This window comes from Apium graveolens, chromosome 4, assembly GCF_009905375.1.
Source record: "Apium graveolens cultivar Ventura chromosome 4, ASM990537v1, whole genome shotgun sequence".
NCBI classification, from domain to species: domain Eukaryota; kingdom Viridiplantae; phylum Streptophyta; class Magnoliopsida; order Apiales; family Apiaceae; genus Apium; species Apium graveolens.
The window spans coordinates 268,833,050-268,853,881 of record NC_133650.1 but is presented as its reverse complement, the minus strand read 5'-3'; the positions used below and the strand labels follow the sequence as shown (position 1 = coordinate 268,853,881).

General features: G+C 37.9%; 1 protein-coding gene across 1 annotated transcript; it reads right to left on the bottom strand.

The window, feature by feature from the left end:
* Positions 1-12,658: 12,658 nt before the first annotated feature.
* LOC141720961 (putative calcium-transporting ATPase 13, plasma membrane-type) lies at positions 12,659-16,065 on the bottom strand. The gene has a single exon (XM_074523678.1). It carries the CDS (start codon positions 15,824-15,826, stop codon positions 12,803-12,805), a length of 3,024 nt encoding a protein of 1,007 aa, XP_074379779.1. The 5' UTR covers positions 15,827-16,065; the 3' UTR covers positions 12,659-12,802.
* Positions 16,066-20,832: the final 4,767 nt, after the last annotated feature.

The following is a 20,832-nucleotide window of genomic DNA, read 5'->3' as shown; positions in this document are numbered from 1 at the left end:
TGTAATTTACTTAAAAGTATCATTTAATCATTTTATTTACGTTTTAATTCAAGAAAGTATAAAAGCCCATTGAACTCTTATTTTCACTTTACACTTTCTTGCAATTTTTATTCTCATTCTCTCCAAAATTCTCAAGTTTTTCTCTGCAACCTCTACTCACAACAATGGCACCAGTAGTCAAAATTATGTCTCAAACAGGATTTGTTTATGAAAAGAATAATTTCGTAGCCTTGGTTGAAAAGAATGAAGCCCATTCTGATTATCACAAGATGATGGACTTCATCAAAAACTGCAAACTAAGCTATGTAATGCTGGAAGCCCCAACCATCTACTGTGAGGTGATTGAGGAGATTTGGACAACTACAGAGTTCAACTCCACAGATATGACTATTGCCTTCTCTCTCAAAGGTAAGGATTATTGCATTAACTGTGATGATATACAGTCTTGCTTTAAGTTGCCTGAGAATAATGCCATGACACCACACACTGATAAAGATGTATCTGCTATGTTAGATTCCATAGACTATGCTTTTGATTCTGCTAGTTTAGGTAGTATTAGAAGGAAATGCCTTAGGAAAGAATGGAGTTTTCTTGGAGATACCTTTATCAAGGTTTTCTCTAGGAAGATTAGCAATTTTGATGCCATAACTTCATCTCTTGTTAATATACACTATATGCTAGTTTCTGATAGGTACTTTAATTTTAGCAACTGTGTCATGCTAGAATTAGGTTCCAGATTAGGTAACAAAGCTAATAGACCACATAACATCTACTATGCTAGATTCTTTATGTTATTGGCTAACCATGTTGCTGAAGGATTGGTCATATCAAATGAGAATAATAAACTCAAATACTGGGCACAAGAGAAAAGGGTCTTTGCAGACCTTGTGAGAATGAACCTTAACAGCCAGGTGCCATTGGTATATTTTCCAATCATGAATGCACCACAGGTAAGTGAGGTAAACACTTCTATAACTCCTACTATTTCCAACCCCATTGTTTATTTGCCTTCTAGTGTGGCCATGGAATCCGTGTCTTTGTCCAAACAAGTTCCTACCAAAGCGACCAAAACTAAAGTTCCAAAACTCAAGTCAAAGAAAACTACCTCTGTTGTTTCTCAAAAGACAACAGTTGTAACAACTACCATAAACCCTGAAGGGAGTGAACAGGGTGTGAGTGGTGAGGGGAGGGGTGAACATCAAGAAACCCCCCAGGATAAGGTAGGAGAAGTGAGTGGTACCCAAGCCAGCCAAGCCACAGTCTCTCAAAAGACTGTGGTGGTTCAAAAGGAGTCTAACACATCCCTAGTTGCATCCTCCCAAAAGGATGTAACTATTGAAAATAGTCCCCAACCAGGGACACAGAACAAAAGGGGGAGGGACACTGAAGCCACACATTCACCAATTAAAGCCTTTTCAAGGAAGAAGAAGGCCAAGACCCTAGTTTCCACACAAGGGGCACACACAGCACAGATATATCCACCTGTATCTGAGCCTTCTCAAATTCAGCTTGATGTGATTCCAGCAAATGTGGAGTCACAGCCCCATTCTCTCATAATAGAAACACTCCAATCATCAAACTCTCCATCACCCTCTCTGGATGTGGATATGATATTCACATCAATTCCTGAGTCTCCCTCATTAAAACTCAGGGAGGAGCCCCACTCAAAACCTGATGATCATCATCTTTTAGATGATTTATTGGATCATCAGCCAATTCTTTCAGATGTAGTTGAAGAATCCGTGTCACCTCACTTAAAATCAATTCACACAGATTCAACAATTATGTCACTTTCTATATCTACATCTTTTCCTTCTTCAATGGATATCTCTCATCCGTTGACAAGTGGTTGTTCTTCAACGGATAAGCTTAACAGCAGTTATCCGTTGATACCATCAGTTTCCACTTCAACGGATACTCCCTATCCGTTGATGGTCTCTACACACATAACAGAAATAATTCCAACTGTAGAGGATATGGTTACTGTACAATCACTTTTAGGTTTGAGGGAAGGGAGTGATCTTTTGAGTGAGAGGCTGGGTTGCTACCAGGCAAAAGGAGAGGTTGAGAGTCACCATATGCATGCTATTTCTTCCAGCATGGCAAAAGTGAGTGAGAGGAGTGCCACCTTAGCAGGTGAGGGTGAGGGTGTGAGGGTGTGTGTGAGCCAGGGGGAGCCCCTGATTCAAGAAAATAGAGAAAATGAGAGAAAGGCAGGTACAAAAGCTATAAGGGTGGATCCAGCCATTGCTAGTGAGTCAATGAAAGTGGATGATGCAGAAAAGGAAAGACAATTTCAGCAACATTACAAAGCTGTAATTGATAACATTTCCTTGGATGCTGACACTTTTACTCATCCTGTTTCAGCCTATCAATTATTGGCTGTTGAGGGCAATGTGGAGGCAGAACAGACTTTAAACATTGTACACACTTCAGAATCTCTTCTCAGAGATAAAGCTGCTGTTAACAAGCTGCCTTCTCAAGCTGGTGAGCCATCTGAAGAATTTGGAGTAAATTCTAATGATGATGACTCTGATTTTTTGGATGAGAGCATGAACTTAGGGGGAGTAGCAGGCCCAAGTTCTGTTCCAAATCTTCCTGAATGGGCATGGGCAAAAACATCAACACCAGGAGAGTTTGGTGTCACTTTAGTCAGACAAGTCATGACAATTCAAAAGGCCCTTCAGGAGACTACAGATGCTGGTACCAAGACAATTCTTCAAGCTCATCTGGAATCTCTGCATCTCTTGCAGTTGCAGCATTTCAAACAGAATCTAAGTGTGGATGAACTCAAACAGGACATTGCTGATCTGAAATCCTACAATGCTGAGAAGTTGGATTCATCCATACCTTATGGTACTATGCAAGATTTGTTGGGGAGACTGAGGAAAGAATCTGATGCTGACAAGAGGCTGGCCAGATTGGAAACCAGAGTTCAGATCATTGAAGAATCTATGGTCACCATTCTTCAGAATCAACAAACTCAAACAAATCTACTCATGCAGCTGGCAAAAGCACAGGGCTTGACCCCTACCCTTGATGATAACAAAAAGGGGGAGAATAAAGGGAAAGGGGAAGAAGAGCCATCAACAACAGTTCAAATATCTCAAGTACTAGTTCCTGTCATCACCACTTCTCCAATTGTTCAAATCAAAGGAAAGCTTGATGGAATTGATCTAATCCAGATAGCAGCAGCTGAATTACAAGTCAAAGAGCAAAGGAAGAAGATTGATGAAAAGATGCAACAAATATTTGGTTCTACAACTTCTCAATCACAATCTGTGAAGCACAGCACAAAAGTGGAATCAATTATTGTGGAGCTCAAGCCAGTAGGGAGGAATAAGGTTGGAGAGACTTCTTCCAAGAATCTGAAATCTATGGTTCTCAAGCCCAACAACAGATCCAATAAGGACTCTACAAATAATCCTCTAAGCCTTGCTCAGATGAAAGGAGTGGATTTTCCTCTTCCAAAGCCTGATGAAGACAAGCTTTTGGTTAGAAGTATCACAAAGCACAAAGAGACCATGGATGTGGCTGTAAGGAGGAACATGGCTATTATCTTCAGAGAGGGAAAAAGCATATGCGTGATGCAAGGACATCCCAAATTCTCAATAGCCAAGAGGGAAGAAACCAGAAGGTTGAAGGAAGAAGCTAAACAGCTAAAGGCTGACAAAAGAGCACAAGCAAAGCTTGAAAAACAGCTAAAGTCAAGTCAGGATGAAGAACAGAAAGAAATTGAAGATAAAAGTGAAGATGAAGCTATGGGGGACATGGTTGATACTGATATGGAGGAAAGAAGTAAGGAAAGAGAAGAATGGCAGAAAGGGAACAGAAAGAAGGCCAATGTAAAGAGAAAGATGGTAGATGAGACTGAAGAAACCCAATCAATATCCAAACCACTACCCTCTATTCCTGAACCCATTGTGCCTAACCCCTTCATGAACATTCATGGTGAAACAATCATTCCTAAGGAGGAACCAATTGATTGGGACACCATCAAATTGCCCACCTTCTTAACCTCTTCTCCACCATCAAAGAAGCAGAAAAGAAGAATCAAATCAACACCCTCTAGAGCCTCAATCAAATTCACACAGAAGCCTAAGCCTAAGCCTCTAGCCTCTAAGGATGATTATGTTCACATCTGTGACATAAAAGAATTTTCAGACATTGAACTCTATCTGGATGAGCTGGAGGAAGTAAGGGGAATAGCTGCCTACAGACAGCTACCAGAAAGACTAGTGTTCAAATACAAAGGAGATGGGGAAAGAACTTGGCCTCTTTACAGAATTCTAAATGAACGCTACTCTACCTTGATTAGAGTCTACTCAGCCATACAAAGGGATTCTGGCTTTACCAGGACTGCCAAGACTGAGATTCTCAACAAGATTGCCAACATAAGGAAAACTTGGAGGGAGCCCAATGCCTTGCCTAGAACATTACTCATTCAAGAAAGAGGAATTACAGTTCACAAATCACCTCATTGGTTGATGGAGTTCAGAGACAACAAAGGAGTCAGAAGATTTTTCAGAATTGAAGATCAGCTCAAGATTGCCAGTAATGAAACTCTCAAGGATATGCAATCTAAGTTGGACATCAATGAAGAAGATGAAGCTGAATTCTACAGACAACTTCAACTTCAAATAGAGGAGAATGACAGGAGGCTAGGAAAGAAAACAAGGGATCAAAGGAAGAGAAAGTAATCTGCTCAAGCTAAAGGAGCACCCTTGGAAATAATGTAATTCTTCAATTCCATCTCAGCATACACATTTTTGCAGCACTTTTGAATTTCTGCTTTATTACAGTTTATATATTTGTCAAGTGTTTTGTTATCATCAAGCTAAACCCAAATTTATGCCTACAGTTCTAGTAGACATAAATAGGGGGAGATTGTTAGGAATATGTGTATTAGTTTGATGATAAGTTAAACAAAACACTTAAGTAGAAATCTAGTGTTTGTAGCCTCAACGGATAAGACCATCTTGGCTATCCGTTGAAGGAGTAGCTTTACTTAGCAATAAGTTTAGTATTGTAGCACATTTCATTCTCTGGATTCAAGTTGTAATTCTTAGATGTTGTAGGAAAGTATCAGTCATGTTGACTACTAGTGGATATGCAAATAGGAGGGCTAATTGTAAATATTTCATGCCTTGTAATTTTGTATAAGTGAAGAAGTATCAACTGATATTGAAGACCTTCAACGGATAAGAAACAAAGCTTCAACGGATGTCTCTAATGCTTCAACGGATAATATCCATCAACGGATAAGTGCTTCAACGGATAAAGACTTCAACTGATAATGCATCAACGGATAAAGCTTCAACGGATAAAGCCTCAACGGATAAGGCATCAACGGATGAAAGCTTCAACGGATGCTTAGTTCATTAGCAGTTGATAGTGACAATTCATAAGCTGACAGAGGCACATGGGTTGACAGAGACAAACTGGAATGTGGAAGCCTCTAAGAGGAATCAAGAAAATGCAGCATTTCCATTCTGGTGCAAACAAGGAAGTATTCAAAGATTCACAGATTATCCTAGATTGCATTGGATAGAGAAATGAAGAAGAAACATGTGAAGAGCCTTTTTAATTGTATTTTACAGTTTTGACTTCACTTGTAAACTTGGTGTTATATAAACCAAGTAGCAGCTAGTAATTAGATAAGAATTTTCCTGAGCTGTTTAGAAATATCCAGAGAGAAAATCATCTAGTTTGTACTACGAAGCAGCTGTGATTTAATTCTTTAAATCACAGATTTTCTGAAATAACACATCTCTGGTGGAACAACAAATCCACCAGAAAAGTTTTTAAGTTCTTTGTGTTCTTTACATTTGTGTTTGAATATATATCTGTCTGTATTAGCTTCAAGCAATTCACACACTTGTTCTCAAAAACACTTAGCCTTAGAAACTACTCAAAACTTGAAAAAGTTTTGAGATTTACATTCAACCCCCCTTCTGTAAATCTCATTGTTAGTCCACTGGGAATAACAAAACTGGTAAGGTACCAACAACACGTTTGAGCTGTGAAACATGGAGCACCGAGTGGATTTTGCTTGACTCTGGCAATTTTAGTTTGTACGCAACCTGCCCTTTTTTCTGCAGCACCTCAAAGGGTCCGTAAAATTTTGCCGCCAGTTTCTCAAAAGGCCATTTAGCAAGAGAATGTTAGCGATATGCTTGCAATTTTAGGTAAACCTTATCCCCGATGGAGAATTGTTCGTCTCTGCGTTTCCCATCAGCATTGAATTTCATGTGTTGTGTCTTTAATAAGTTCAATTTTAACTCATCCAATATGCAGTCGCGTTCCTGCAACATAGTGTCAAGGTTGTCCACTGGGGATGCCCCCCTGCCCAGATGATGCACTAGTGGAGGATCTCTGCCGTACAGAATTTTGAACGGAGTGAATTTGGTGGACAAATGTTGAGAAGTGTTGTAAGAAAATTCAGCCCAATATAACCATTTCGACCATGATTTTGGTTGTCCTCCCGCAAAGCAATGTAAATAGGATTTTAAAGCTTTGTTCACTATTTCTGTTTGACCATCCGTTTGTGGATGGTACGACGTGCTCCGCTTGAGATCAGTCCCTTGTAATTTAAACATTTCCTTCCAAAGCAGGCTGAGAAATATACGATTTCTATCTGAGATAATAGAGGTGGGAAACCCGTGTAAATGCATAATTTCTCGAACAAAAACCATAGCTACAGTCACTACATTAAAAGGATGGCGGAGTGGTAAGAAATGTGCGTATTTGGACAACCTGTCAACCACAACAAGCACTATATCTACTCTATGAGATAACGGAAGTCCCTCAATAAAGTCCATTGAGATGTCTTCCCAAACCTTAGTTGAAGCATGTATTGGTTGCAACAAATGAGAAGGAGACTGCTGGGACACTTTACTTTGCTAGCAGATATGACACTGTTGAACCTATAGCGCTATATCTTTTTACATACCCCTCCAAAACCATTCGGCTGCTAATCTGAGATAGGATTTCACATCACCAGCGTGTCCGCCAATGGGTGAGCTATGATATAACTGGAGCAAGACAGGTACTAGCGACGAGGATCGAGGGATCACAAAATGCCCTTTATAGAGTAATTTGTTGTCATGCAAAGAGAACCCCACATGTTCTTTGGTTTGAGTTGATAAGTCATGTTTAATATGCTGTAATAGAGTGTCTTGTTGCACCTCCGAGTCTAACAATGACCAATCAATATTAACTTCAGAAATTAAAGAACCCAGTTCCAATACTCCTACTGATTTTTGAGAGAGGGCATCCGCCACTCGATTCGAGCAACCTGGTTTGTACTGTATATCAAACAAAAATCCCAGCAATTTACCAACCCACTTTTGATAATCTGCACCTATCTCCCTCTGCTGTGTAATATAACGAAGGCTATGTTAATCCGTGCGAATCAAAAAATGGCGCCCCAAGAGATAGTAACGCCACTTCTGAACAGCCAAGCAAATGGCCATAAGCTCTTTTTCTTGTGCTCGCGGTCCCAAAAGCTTGCTAAAATACGCTATTGGACAATCATCCTGCATAAGGATCGCCCCACCCCAAATCCCGAGGCATCCGTCTCTAAGATAAATTGCTTTTTGAAATTCGGCATTGCCAACACAGAGGGATTAATCATTGCCCTTTTTAACTGTTTAAAGGTTGGATTAGCTTGTGGAGTCCAGCCGAAAGCATCCTTCCTGAGTTGGTCAGTTAATGGTTGGGCAATTTGAGCATACTTTCTGACATACTTTCGGTAGTAGCCGGTCAGTCCAAGGAAGCCCCGCAGCTTCTTCAAATTTCGGGGACATTTCCACTCAGTTATAGGTTGCACTTCATCCATGTTTACTGCCACTCCTTGTCCATAAATGACGTGCCCAAGGTAGGCAACTTCCGGGGACCAAAAAATGTACTTTTTCTGATTAACAACCATACTGTGCTCTGCTAGCGTGCCCAAGATTAGCTGCATATGACTTGTATGCTCTTGCTCATACCCGCTATAGACGAGTATATCGTCAAAAAACACAAGCACAAACTTACGAAGGAAAGGTCGAAAGACATTATTCATGAGAGATTGAAAAGTAGACGGCGCATTCATCAACCCGAAAAGCATAACAAGAACTCATAATGAACGTCATGAGTTATAAAAGCGGTTTTATGGATATCTTGAGGGCGAACTAGAATTCGATGATACCCCGCCTTTAAATCTAACTTTGAAAAAACCCGCGCCCCATGTAATTCATCCAATAATTCATCAATCACCAGAATGCGATATTTATCCGGGATCGTCTCCTTGTTTAAAACTCTATAATCAACACAAAAACGCCATGAGCCATCTCGTTTCTTAACCAAGAGGACTGGACTCGAGTAGGGGCTCGTAAATGGTTTGATAATCCCAGCCATTAATATATCTTTAATCAGTCTCTCTATTTCATTTTTTGGCATTGTGGATATCGGTATAGGCGGACACCGACTGGATTTGATCCTTCCTTCAAATTAATTGCATGTTCATGTCCCCTTGATGGGGGTAAGCCAACCGGGGCTGTAAATACAGTAGTGTACTTCTCAATAGTGGATGCCAAAACTTCCAGAACCGTGGGTACTTTTTCTTCTAACTGATGTTGTTCTTTGCTTGCTATGATTTGTTTAATATCATGTGTTTTGACCTGATTCAACTCAACACAATAACCATTACCAGTTTTTCGGATGACTTTAAGCATGGCTTTGAGAGAGATTTGGGAATGCACCAAAGATGGGTCCCCAACCAGTATTACAGTTCTGCCCCCAGCTTCGTATTGCATCACTTGCGTTTTCCAGTTGCAAACTATATTTCCCAAAGTTTCTAACCATTGAACACCTAATATCACATCCGTATTCCCCAATGTTAACGGCAAAAAATCATCCCGGTCTTCCACATCCTCCTCCAGTTTCAAAGCCACACCCCTACATAGTCCTGCACCCTTTATTGACGCCCCATTACCTAAAGCTACTCCAAACCCGTCACACTCCGACACTGGTAGGCCTAATTCTTCAACCTTGGCCAATGAAATAAAATTGTGTGTTGCTCCGGGGTCAACCATGACGGCCACCCCATGACCCCGAATCGTACCCCATAATTTCATTGTCTTGGGGTTCGACAAACCAATAACTGAATTTAATGAGACTTCAGGATAAATATGTACCTCAGTGGTTGGGTCCTCTATGGGAGACACTGGTGCTTCACTATGGCCGCAATTCAAGCCTTCTTCTTCGTCTTCATCCATGAGCAATACACTTAACTCATGTTTCTTGCACCTGTGACCTACACCCCATTTTTCATCGCACTTGAAGCATAATCATTTGGCCCTTTTCTCCTGTAACTCTTTGTCAGTTAAGCGTCGCATCTCACTCACTGCTTTAGCAGGTGGCATACCATAATATCTGGGAGAGTTGATTGAGGCATGTGACTCCCCTGCCTGGGATGCCCAACTACGAGTTGAGGTTGGGCTCTGTTGCTGTGGGATGTAAACAGATGAACCTGCCTAACTCGGGCCTTTGTATGACATCGAATAGGAACCTGACTTGTACATACTAACCCCACCCTTAGTGGGTCCAGTCACGGAATTTCGTTCCTCCACCCTTAAGGCTAAGTCCATGGCCTGTTCTAGGCTCATAGGATTTAGGAGACGGACCTCAGCCCTTACTTCCTCCTTAAGGCCATTCAAGAATTGGCCTAGCAGAATACTTTCCGGAACCTTGTCTAAAGGAGCTGCCGTCTCTATAAATTTACGACGGTAATCCGCAACACTAGACGTCGCCAACCACTGCTCATATAGTGAGCCACCAGAGGAAGTGCGAAATTGCCTTAGAATAAACATCTTCAAATTCGCCCAACGCCGAATAGGGTGGCGCTTATGTTCCCATTGATACCACCGAAGCGCATCTCCTTCCAGTGCCACTACCACCGCCTCCAGACGCTCCTCCTCAGTTAAACGATAGAAATTGAAATATCGTTCGACCCTCAGTAGCCAACCATTCGGGTCGAAACCCTCAAACAAGGGCATATCCAGCTTCCGGTACCTCATACACCAAACTGTGGCCGTTCCATTGACGGGCTACCAAAAAGCACCCCCGTGTTACCCCCTTCTTTGGTGTAGGACAAATGCCTCGCGCTACTGAATCACCTTGATTTACACTACCCTCGACCATTTTTGACGACGGAGTACGAAGAGGTTGGAAATTAGTGAGAGTGGATCGTACCTCTGTGAGAAAATGCTCCTGTTCATTCTTCATTGAAAATAACATAGTTTCTTGATGTTCTCGAGAGCGAGAAATTCGTCCCTTTAACCGGGTAACGATAGCCTCCATTTCATTAGACCGTTGCTTTGCAGTCTCATTCTTCCACCCGCTGATTGACGGTAGGTATAGCTGGTGCCATAGATCGATGCTCTGATACCACTTTGTGATGAACTATGCTCTAGATTGAAAATAAAATACAGATCTTATAATAAAAAGACGGTGAAATTAAAATAGTACTGCCTTTCGAGATGGCAGCTATCTCCCAGTTTAAGAAAAAAAAGATACAGACAAGATAATACCCAGCATAACCTTCCCTTTCTTTCCCCTTTCCTTTTGATTCACTCTATAATTCTCTTTTTCCCTTATTGTCCTGTACGTTCTTATACCAATCCATGTTTTACCCTTCTAATTTCGAATTGACCTCTTTACCCTTGTGGTGTTTCTTGGCGTATGTGATTAATGGTCCATGTATAACGGGATGTTTCCAGATCAATGTTTTATGGTACGGGTACTAATAAAGGGAAAAAGCATAACAAATGGTAATATATATATATATATGTATATATATTTATATTTCACTAGAAAGGAATTGCAGATATCATATACCCAGTTTTTGCTAATCATCAGAAAACATATTAAGTTTTAATATTTAACATACCACAATATCTTTCTCTGTCAATTGCCTGAAAGTCATATGCATAGCAAACTGTAGATCATATTTCACATTCATCTTGACTTGGAATTGAGTAAACCTAGATAAGATGATAAAAAATAATAATCTTTATTTTCACCTTAATAATTCTAGACAATAATTACAGACAATGTTTTAAGGGTTAAAGTGTACAAAATTTATAGTTTAGAGGTAAAAAGTATATTACATTTAATGGTAATATTGGAAAAAAAATTCAGCAAAAGAGTTAAAGTGTACAAAACTAATAATTAAGGGGAAAATATGCAATTCTTTTGTTTAAGAATTTATGGGTACATTAGGTTACGTATCTCATTGTTCTGTAGGCAGATCGGGGACAATTGCTTCAAAGCAACTTGTTTGCCAAAATGCACTAAACCTGAAGAAAATTAAAACATGTCCTTGCAGAAATAAATTCATTAGTGTCTAGATTCATATTATTGCAAAATAAGGACTTCATACATGGAAGAAGTAATACTATTACAAAATATGAAGATGCTGAATTTTGGACTGGCTGGCACTTCTGTAATGCACAGTAAAACTTTTAGTAGTTAAAACTGAGTGAAAACGTATGTTGAAAGAATTGGAACTATTATTACAAATTTATGTGAAACAATTTTCGTGTATGATTTGTTTAAGTTCATATAGCAGCCAAGGCAACATATATACCCCATAAATTTTAGAAACATCGTAAAAGTATATCAAATTCGAGTGTCTTAAGTTCACAGAAAAATCCTCTACTTTAGGATTAGTTGTAATATGGGTAAATTGTATCTGCTCATACCCAACTCTACCAGGATACACTGTGTATGTTTTGTTTGGTTTCATAATTATATGAAACTTAACGACTCAATTGATATACTCCTGCATCCCATATATGTAGAATAGATCTGGCCTCTCTGTGACTGTATCATACATATGACATTCTCTTGTTTCATATATGTTTTCTTTATGTTATTACTTCAATCTCTGCTATCTCATACTGCTGATGGTTAATTATGAATTTTTATACTCAACCATAGACAATGTATCGACTTTGTTAAGGTTCTAAGAAGTTGTTTTACTAGATAATCTGAAAATGAGAAAATGATTCATTATCAACTTCTCATAATTCTGGTAAAATTTAATATGTCATATCATCCTTTGCAGGTGTTGATTAGATTCTGCAACTTTATAAAGTCGATAGTGACTTCTCCCGATGAGGTTAATGAGTTCTCTAACAGAAACGATAATGGAAATTGCGCCTGCTTCGCACAAACTAGTGCTCATATAATTCTGAACTACCATAAACGTATACGGGTATTTAAGTACGAATCTATTTCTTCATCTATCTCTAATTTCATGCTATAGTTTTACTAGTTCAATCAACTTTGGGGGCGTAAAAAGAATACTTGCAGTACTGGAATATGCAGTGAGGGAGATGGCGGATCTTAGGAACTCAGTAACAGGTTTTCATAAATTTGTTGTATTATTGGTTGTTTTTTTTTTGTTGTCGTTCATATATGATACATGTCATTTCTACTACTACATCTTTTTTAAGGTTCCTGCTAAACATTGTAAGTTCATGAAAAACTGTCTTGTCAGTGGAAATCAATTTGCTATATACAAATTTAATTGCCATAATACCCAAAATTTGAGACTCTAGAACTGGTTTATATAGTGTCTATAGGTGCCATATTTTGCAAACTACGATTTTATAAATGTCAGTAAATACCATTACATTATATAAATGAGCTGAGATCAAGAACAAAGACTTGCAGAACTTAGTAGTAAGATAAAAATATGTACATTCCGTCCAACAACTCTAAGGCCTTAATTCGTTTTCCATGAAGATGTCCATCAAGTTCTTCCCTTCAGAAAGCTGAAGAATGGCTTTTCTGGAACAGGAATATACTTTACCAGAAAGCCAATAGGCCAAGATAGAATAGCTATACCAATGCATGCTCCCCATTGTCCCCAGTTTAACCTCTCAGTATCTGCAAACTTCTTTAGAAATTCTACCATCACAACTTGGAGAACAATTGTGATCCCAATAATCCCGAGAAACAGCTTGTTCTTATGTATCCCCTCAAAAACATTCTTCTTTTCTAGCTTTCTCGCGTTGAACTCATTGAAAACCTGGCAAAGGACAAATGTATTGAAAATCAAGGTGTCCTTAACCTTTTCGTTGACATTAAAGATCTTTTCCCCTCCAAATTGTAATGTCAAGAGAACTACAATTTGGTACAAGGCTTGAGCTATCAGGTTCCTCCACATTATATTTGATATGAGTGGCTCTGTACGACCCACAGGACGCTTGTCCATAAGCTCCTTGGTTGGCTGTTCAGTAGCTAGCGCAAGGGCGCCCAATGTGTCCATAATCAGATTTACCCAAAGTAACTGGACTGCTGTTAATGGTACTTCCCCAGACGATACAGCTGCCACAAAATTGATGACAAGAGCTGCTACATTTACCGTCAGCTGAAACTGAATGAATTTCTGGATGTTATTGTAAACACATCTTCCCCAACTCAAAACAGTTGCCACAGATGCAAAATTGTCATCCAAGATAACTATATCCGAGCTCTCTTTTGCAACCTCTGTACCCTGGATCCCCATGGAAAGGCCGATATCAGCTTCTCTCAGTGCAGGTGCATCGTTTGTCCCATCGCCAGTTACTGCAACCACATGTCCCTTTTGTCTGAGGCATTGTACCATTAGAAGCTTGTCGAAAGGCGAAGATCTTGCCATCACACAAATTTGATCAACCTTCTCCATTCGCTCTTCTACAGTGTAGTTCCTAAATTCCACACCCTCAACAACTGCTCCATCCATGTCCTGGTCAATGCTTAGTATCCCACACTCAGTGGCTATTGCTTTCGCAGTGAAAACATTGTCTCCAGTGATCATCTTTACGTGCACACCAGCATGTTGACAATCTTGGACAGCTTTCCTCACACCAGGTCGACATGGATCCTTTATACCAACTAGACCTAGTAGGGTCAACCTGTTTTCTTTTAGTTTTGAAATTTCATCGTTGCATTCATGTTCAGAGACTTGTGAATGTGCAAATGCTATGCACCGGAGACTACTTGCAGCCATACCTTGAACCAGTAGATTGAATTCCACCCTTTCAGTATCATCTATAACTTTCAAGTTTCCTAGTGAGTCATAATAGTGAGTGCACATTGCTATTATCATCTCTGCAGCTCCTTTCCAATGCACATGCATAATGTTGTCTCCATTTTTCTTCATTAGGATTCCACTTCTTTTTTTCTCCGAATTGAATGCTTCCACGTGCAGAAGTTTAGAACTCCTTTTTAGTTCCTCCATATTCATATTTAACTCCCTGACAGCCCAGGAAAGAATTGCCTTTTCAGTAGGACTACCTGAGAACTCTAAGTCGGATCCTGAATCAGACTTGTAAACGCTGCCAGTTGTGTTTAAACCCACCCCTTGGTAGAGTAATTCAATAATGTTGGAAGCAATAGAAGTAAAACTCTTGTCCATAGATTCATGTCCAAGGAAAAACTTCGTCACCTTCATTTGGTTCATTGTGAGAGTACCTGTTTTATCCGTACAAATAGTTGTAGCAGAGCCCATAGCCTCGCAAGCAGATAACTTCCTTACCATAGCCTGATCTTCCATCATTCTTTTCATCGAGTAAGCCAGTGTGAGGGTGACTGCCAAGGGCAATCCCTCAGGTATGGCGACAACTACAATGGTAACTGCGGCAGCTATTATCCCCACAACACCATTAACAACATCGTCAGCCTTAGTCTTGCTGCCATTAAACTCAGTTTTTCCATCATCATCCTTGGTATTTCCCGTGAAAAACCTAATCAACAAGACTACAAGTACTAGAACAGCTACTGCGAGACCAATCTTACCTATTGATGAGGTGAGTTTGTTGAGCCGTGCTTGGAGAGGCGTTTCTTCACTAGAATCGTGACTAATTGAACTCATCATCTCTCCCCAAGTTGTATTCATGCCAACAGAAGTGACTACAAACTTAGCATATCCATCAGCCACTTTTGTACCCGAAATAAGAAACGGATTTTTGTCAAGATTAACTTCCACATGATCACTTTCCCCTGTCATACTTGCTTCATCAATTTGTAGAGAATGACCCTCCACAAACACTCCATCAGCAGGCACTTGATCACCAATCTTCAAACAAATAACATCTCCCACGACAATATCAAACACTGAAATCTGGTGACGCCTTCCTTTTCTTACAACTTCCACTTGAATATTATTGCTAACCTTAGACAATTTGTCGAATTGTCTGCTTTGCCTGAAATCACTAATCGCAGAGACAGATATCACTAAAAAAACCGCTACAAATATGCTCCCACCGTCGTACCATCCTTCTTTTGGTCCATCTTCTTTCATACCAAAAGCAAGAGAGAGTGCAGCACAAACAAGGAGAATGAGAATGGTTGGATCTTTAAGAGCTTCCACTACAAAAGTAAAGAAACTTTTTGTAGGCTGCCTAGGGTAAGTATTCGTCCCAAAGGCTTCCTGTCGTCGTTTAATATCATCAGAATCTGCAAGTAATCCATGCTCCACATCTGTTCTGAGAGCAGAAACCAGACCTTCTACACCACCGAGAGTTTCAAGGTGCTCTAAATCTTTATCCTTAACTAATCGTGTAAGGCTGGACTGGTTAACATTTGGAAAAGAGGGAGAAAAAACATCAAGGACACAATTTTGAGGTTTAATTCTCTTGTAATTTGATAATTTCTTTGGACGAGAGAAAGCTCTTAAAGAGAAAATAGCAGCAAAAGCCAAGTGCCATCTTTTTCTACCAAGATTACTAATGGATTTCAATTGCATTAGGGAGTCCATGCAACGATGATTTAAGTCAGTCATCGCAGACATGTTACTGATACTTGCAGGAAAGGAAATATGAAATTAGATTGCTAAAAAAATACTTAATTTCGAAAAGAACAAAAACGGTAGAATCAGTGTAGAATTGCCAGAAGGAAAAAGAAAACTTTTAAGCAGGAGATCAATGAGAATTGAGAAGGAACAAGCTGTTTGTGCAAAAGCTTACTACTTCTTGATCCCTATGTACCCTGCAGGAAGGGACGAGGAAATAAGCTGAAATCAGTTTCGCATGTAACTTATGAACTATGATATCATTATACAACCACGTAATGTTCCACGTACATGTGTTGCATCATAATCTGGAAAATCTATATTATTCGATTGTTGTTATAACGTACAAGGCATATAGGAAGATAGGCAAGAAGAAACGTATTAAAGGTTTACGGTACAAATCAAGATCACACATGATGACACTAGCTAGCAATAGCAAATGAGTAATACTACATTTACATAATTAGCTACAGAATATTTGTACAGAATGATGTGTGGAAGAGTCAGCTCATCGCTGCATTAATAATCTTTGTCGCCCCTGTAGTTATATATGTAATTCATTTTCATCTTCTTATTATTTGTTTCTTACATTTTTTTTTTCTTTTTATATATTACTATTAAAATTTCATCAAAATTATCTATTTACAAGTAATCAACTTCTACTCACAAAATTAAAATATTCTATATTACGAAAAAAATATAATTTTTTTTATTTTAATAATAAGACAATACTTGTAAAATAAATTGTAATATTATATATTATAAGAAAGGTTACAAATATTACAAATATTATGTTGTTTAACATATATTATAATTTTGTATAACATATATTATATTTTTGAAATAATATTCTCATCATCATTCTTTTCTGCATACCATTCTTCTATCATGCTATTTTAGAAATCAAGGTGAATAAATATAATGAATGAGATGTTTTAAATTGGAAAGCTACCAAACATGTTTTTTTATTTGATCCAAGTTCGGTATTTGTAGTTGTGAACACAAATATGCTATGATTTTTTTTATTGAGACTTATTGTTGATTTTTATTGAGACATATAATGTTACTATTTAGTCGGTTATTCTTTATGTTATAGTGTTTTGATTACTTTTTACCAATCTCATTTGTTGTGATTTTTATATTGAAATTAATCTTTTTAAGAACTTAATTTAAAAGGTTAAACATCTAATCATATTTAAAAGAAACTATACTAGTATTAAAATAAAAAAATAAATATATACTACAAGGAAATATATACAACATAAGAATGTAAATATTTTTATTAAATAATAAAAAGTAAATACTTAGTAATAACTTGTACAATTAAACAATAAACTTGTTGTAGGTGTACATCAAAAAAATATAAAAATTTTAAATAAATAAATAAAAATAAGTATAGGGGACTACAATAATCACTTGGCCGACAAAAATTATTAATATATTACTTTCACGTTTACAAAAATTATGTAAACAATTCTGTACATTTAACATTATTCGTATCAAATATACTTCATCCATTCATATTTCTTTGATTGCCTCTTTTAAATTTGTTAATTTCTTTACTTATTTCGTCTATGCTCGTATAGTCATACTTTTGAAACGTACCGAATAATTCTCCACTATTATATCCGGCAGAAATTGCTTCGAGGTTTCCCTATTTCCTATTAAGTATGCTAAAGTGAACACTTTATATTTAGCACTGACAATGGTGAATATTTTATAATATTTCTTTAAACCCAGATCATTAGAGATATTATGATTTTATTTGTAACTATATAATTATATTATGAATATTAATCTATTTATGAGAATGTTTTATTTTAAATGTTATTATAATCACGGTGACCAGTCCGACTATCAATCAAACTTTTATTGGTTCGTCTTTAATATAATACTAGCCTAAAATCCGTGCGATGCACGAATTGTTCTCAATATTATTTAATTTTTGAATTTAATTTGAAGTGGAAATTTTAAGCTATGAAATTTATTTAATAGAAATTTTTAATAATATGATTTTGTTAGATATATTTGATAATGTCATGACTAATGTGATTTATGTTTAGTTTTCAGATCTTACTTAAACAGGACAAATCAGTACTTAACTGAAATCAACACTTATACTGAAGTCAGAACTTAAGTCGTCAGTACTTAAGGTTCAGGAGATATTTATCAGAAGATAATATCAGGACTTAAAGGAAACGTTCAGATAAGGAAGGCAGCTGATTTACAGGAAGAGAAGATCGAGACAAACATAAGAAGAGATATGCATGAAGAAGGAATTCTATGAAGAATAGAATACTTGGAAAAAAAGATATCTGATTGATATATTTTAGGAAGAAAAATTATATTCCATATCTATTAGCGATTATCTTGTAACTGTGTAGTATATAAACACATACATAGGGTTTACACTATAAGTGTTATTGTTATCGAGAAGATTATTCATTGTAACCCTAGCAGCTCTCGTGATATTTGTTCATCACTGAGAGAGGACAGTTCCATACTGTAACACAGTTTATTGTTTTGAATAAAGTTTGTTTTCTGTTACTTGAGTTATTAAAAATTCGATTTGATTGTGCTATACACTGTATTCACCCCCCTCTACAGTGTGTGTGTGACCTAACAAGTGGTATCAGAGCCTACCTGTTAACACACAAACAGTTTAAGATCCAAAAAGAATCATGTCTGAAGTAGAAACTCCAACTAAGCCCACCAAAACCGAAGAACCTCCAAAGACACAAATCCAAAGCCGATATGAGACGATTAGAGTTCCCATATTGAGACCATCTGAATATCCCATATGGAAGGTGAGGATGACCATATTCCTGGAAGCTATTGATCCTGAATATCTCGATAGAATTAAGGAAGGACCTCACAAACCAACCAAGCTCGCTATTGCAGTTGCAGGTGAAGCAGCAAAGTCTGTACCTGTTAGTCCCTTAACAATATAGCAAGAATTACAGAAGGGGGGTTGAATGGAATTCTTGAACCTTTTTCTCGAAATAAAAATGTTCAACTCGAATATAGATATAATGTTTTGATTAACACAATGCGGAATAGAAACTTAATAGAATCAAAACATAAGTAATTAAAAACAAGAGTCTTTAAAAATTTTCTGGTGGATTTAAACAATTCCACCAGAGATATATATAATATATCGAGAGGACTCTGTGTGCAGGAATGCTCACAGCTGCTTACAAATTGAACTACTGAGAATACATGAAATGCTAATGATTCTGCTTACAAAGATTTCTCTGTTTTTGTGTTTCTCAGCTATCTCAGTTTTTCTATTTGCTACTCTCTTGGTTTATATAATACCAAGATTACAAAGTCAAAAAGACTGAACAAATATAAAAACTATCAGTCTTAAGCTTTGCTGCTTTTCGTCCTCTATTACCCAGTTAATGGGCTTCCACAGTGTGTATGTATACATCTCGACGGCTGTGTGTCAGCTTTCACTGTTCAACTGCTGTTTGAATTCTTCATATGATCATCCGTCGACTTTCAGAACATCCGTTGATGATTTAATTGATCATCCGTCGACTGCTATATTAAACATCCGTTGATACTCATTTGATCATCCGTCGATGGCTTTGTTAATCATCCGTCGGTAGCTATTTTGGCACTTGACTCTATTTCACTTATGCAGAATTACAAGACATCATTTATGTACAATTAATCAACATATTCTGCATATCTAGTTAAAGTCAACATGACTTATATGCTACTACAGATTCTATACAAAGGTGCATACATAACTGTGCTATAAACTTATTATTACATAAGCTACTCACTCGATGGATAATAAGTTAATCATCCGTCGGGACTATAATGAGTTATCCGTCGGGACTATAATTCTTATCCGTCGAGTGCTACATAATTTCACTAAGTAAAATCTACTTAGATGTTTTGTTTATGAAATCATCAAGTACACAACATATGCACAACAATCTCCCTCAATTTATGTCTACTGGAATTGTAGCCATAAATTAAGAGATACTTGATGATAACAAAACATCCTGAACATTCATCTTTAAAGATAAGTAGATAAACTGAAAGTGCTTCAATTAAACAAAATGTACAAGGTTTGGCTCACAGTCAATTCAAGATGTTCCTCTAGCCTGAGCAGATTTTTCCAGTTCCTTGAAGGTCTGGATCTTCTTCCAAGCTTTCTGTTATTTTCCTCAATTTGATTCTGGAGGTGCCTGTGGAATTCCAGTTCATCAGATTCTGAGAGATCTAGCTTTTCTTGCATTTCCAAGAGAGTCTCATTGCTAGAGATACTCAGTTGGTCTTCTAATCTGAAGAATCTTCTCACACCCTTGTCATCCATGAATTCCATCAGCCAGTAGGGCCTTAGATGTACTCTTCTCCCTGTATATGGGATGATTAGTATCTTTGGGAGTGCATCTTTAGCTCTAACACTCCTCAGCTCTTCAATCTTCTTCAATACTAGTCTTCTTGTAGTTACATTGAACCCAAAGTTTTTCTTAAAGGATGAATAGACTTTAATCAGCACAACTTGGCTTTCTTGAAGAATCCTGTGAAGTGGCCACTGAATCTCCCTTCCTCCTTTGTACTTGAACACCAACCTTTCAGGTAGGTTTCTGTATGCATCAATTGCCCTTACTTCATCCAGTTCATCCAGATAAAGATTTAGATCTGAAAATTCTTTGATGTCACACAAGTACAAGTAGTCTCCCCTGTTGACCTTGGGTTGAGCTTTAACTACTGACTTGGATTTGAGAGGTGACAGCTTCACTTTCTTGACTGCCCTTGACTTTGTCCTTTTTGGCTTGCTAAGGATTGGTAAGCTGAAGTCAGGAATTGGTAGATTATCCCACTCTATTGGCTCATCCTTTGGCACAATAGGTTTACCATGTATGTTCCTGTAGGGATCCACCACCTTTATGTCTTCAAATACCACAGAGGGCTTTGATGCTTGAGTTGTAGCTGGTGTGGATTCCTTAGGAAATTGATCTTCCAATTCCTTGTCAACAACATCC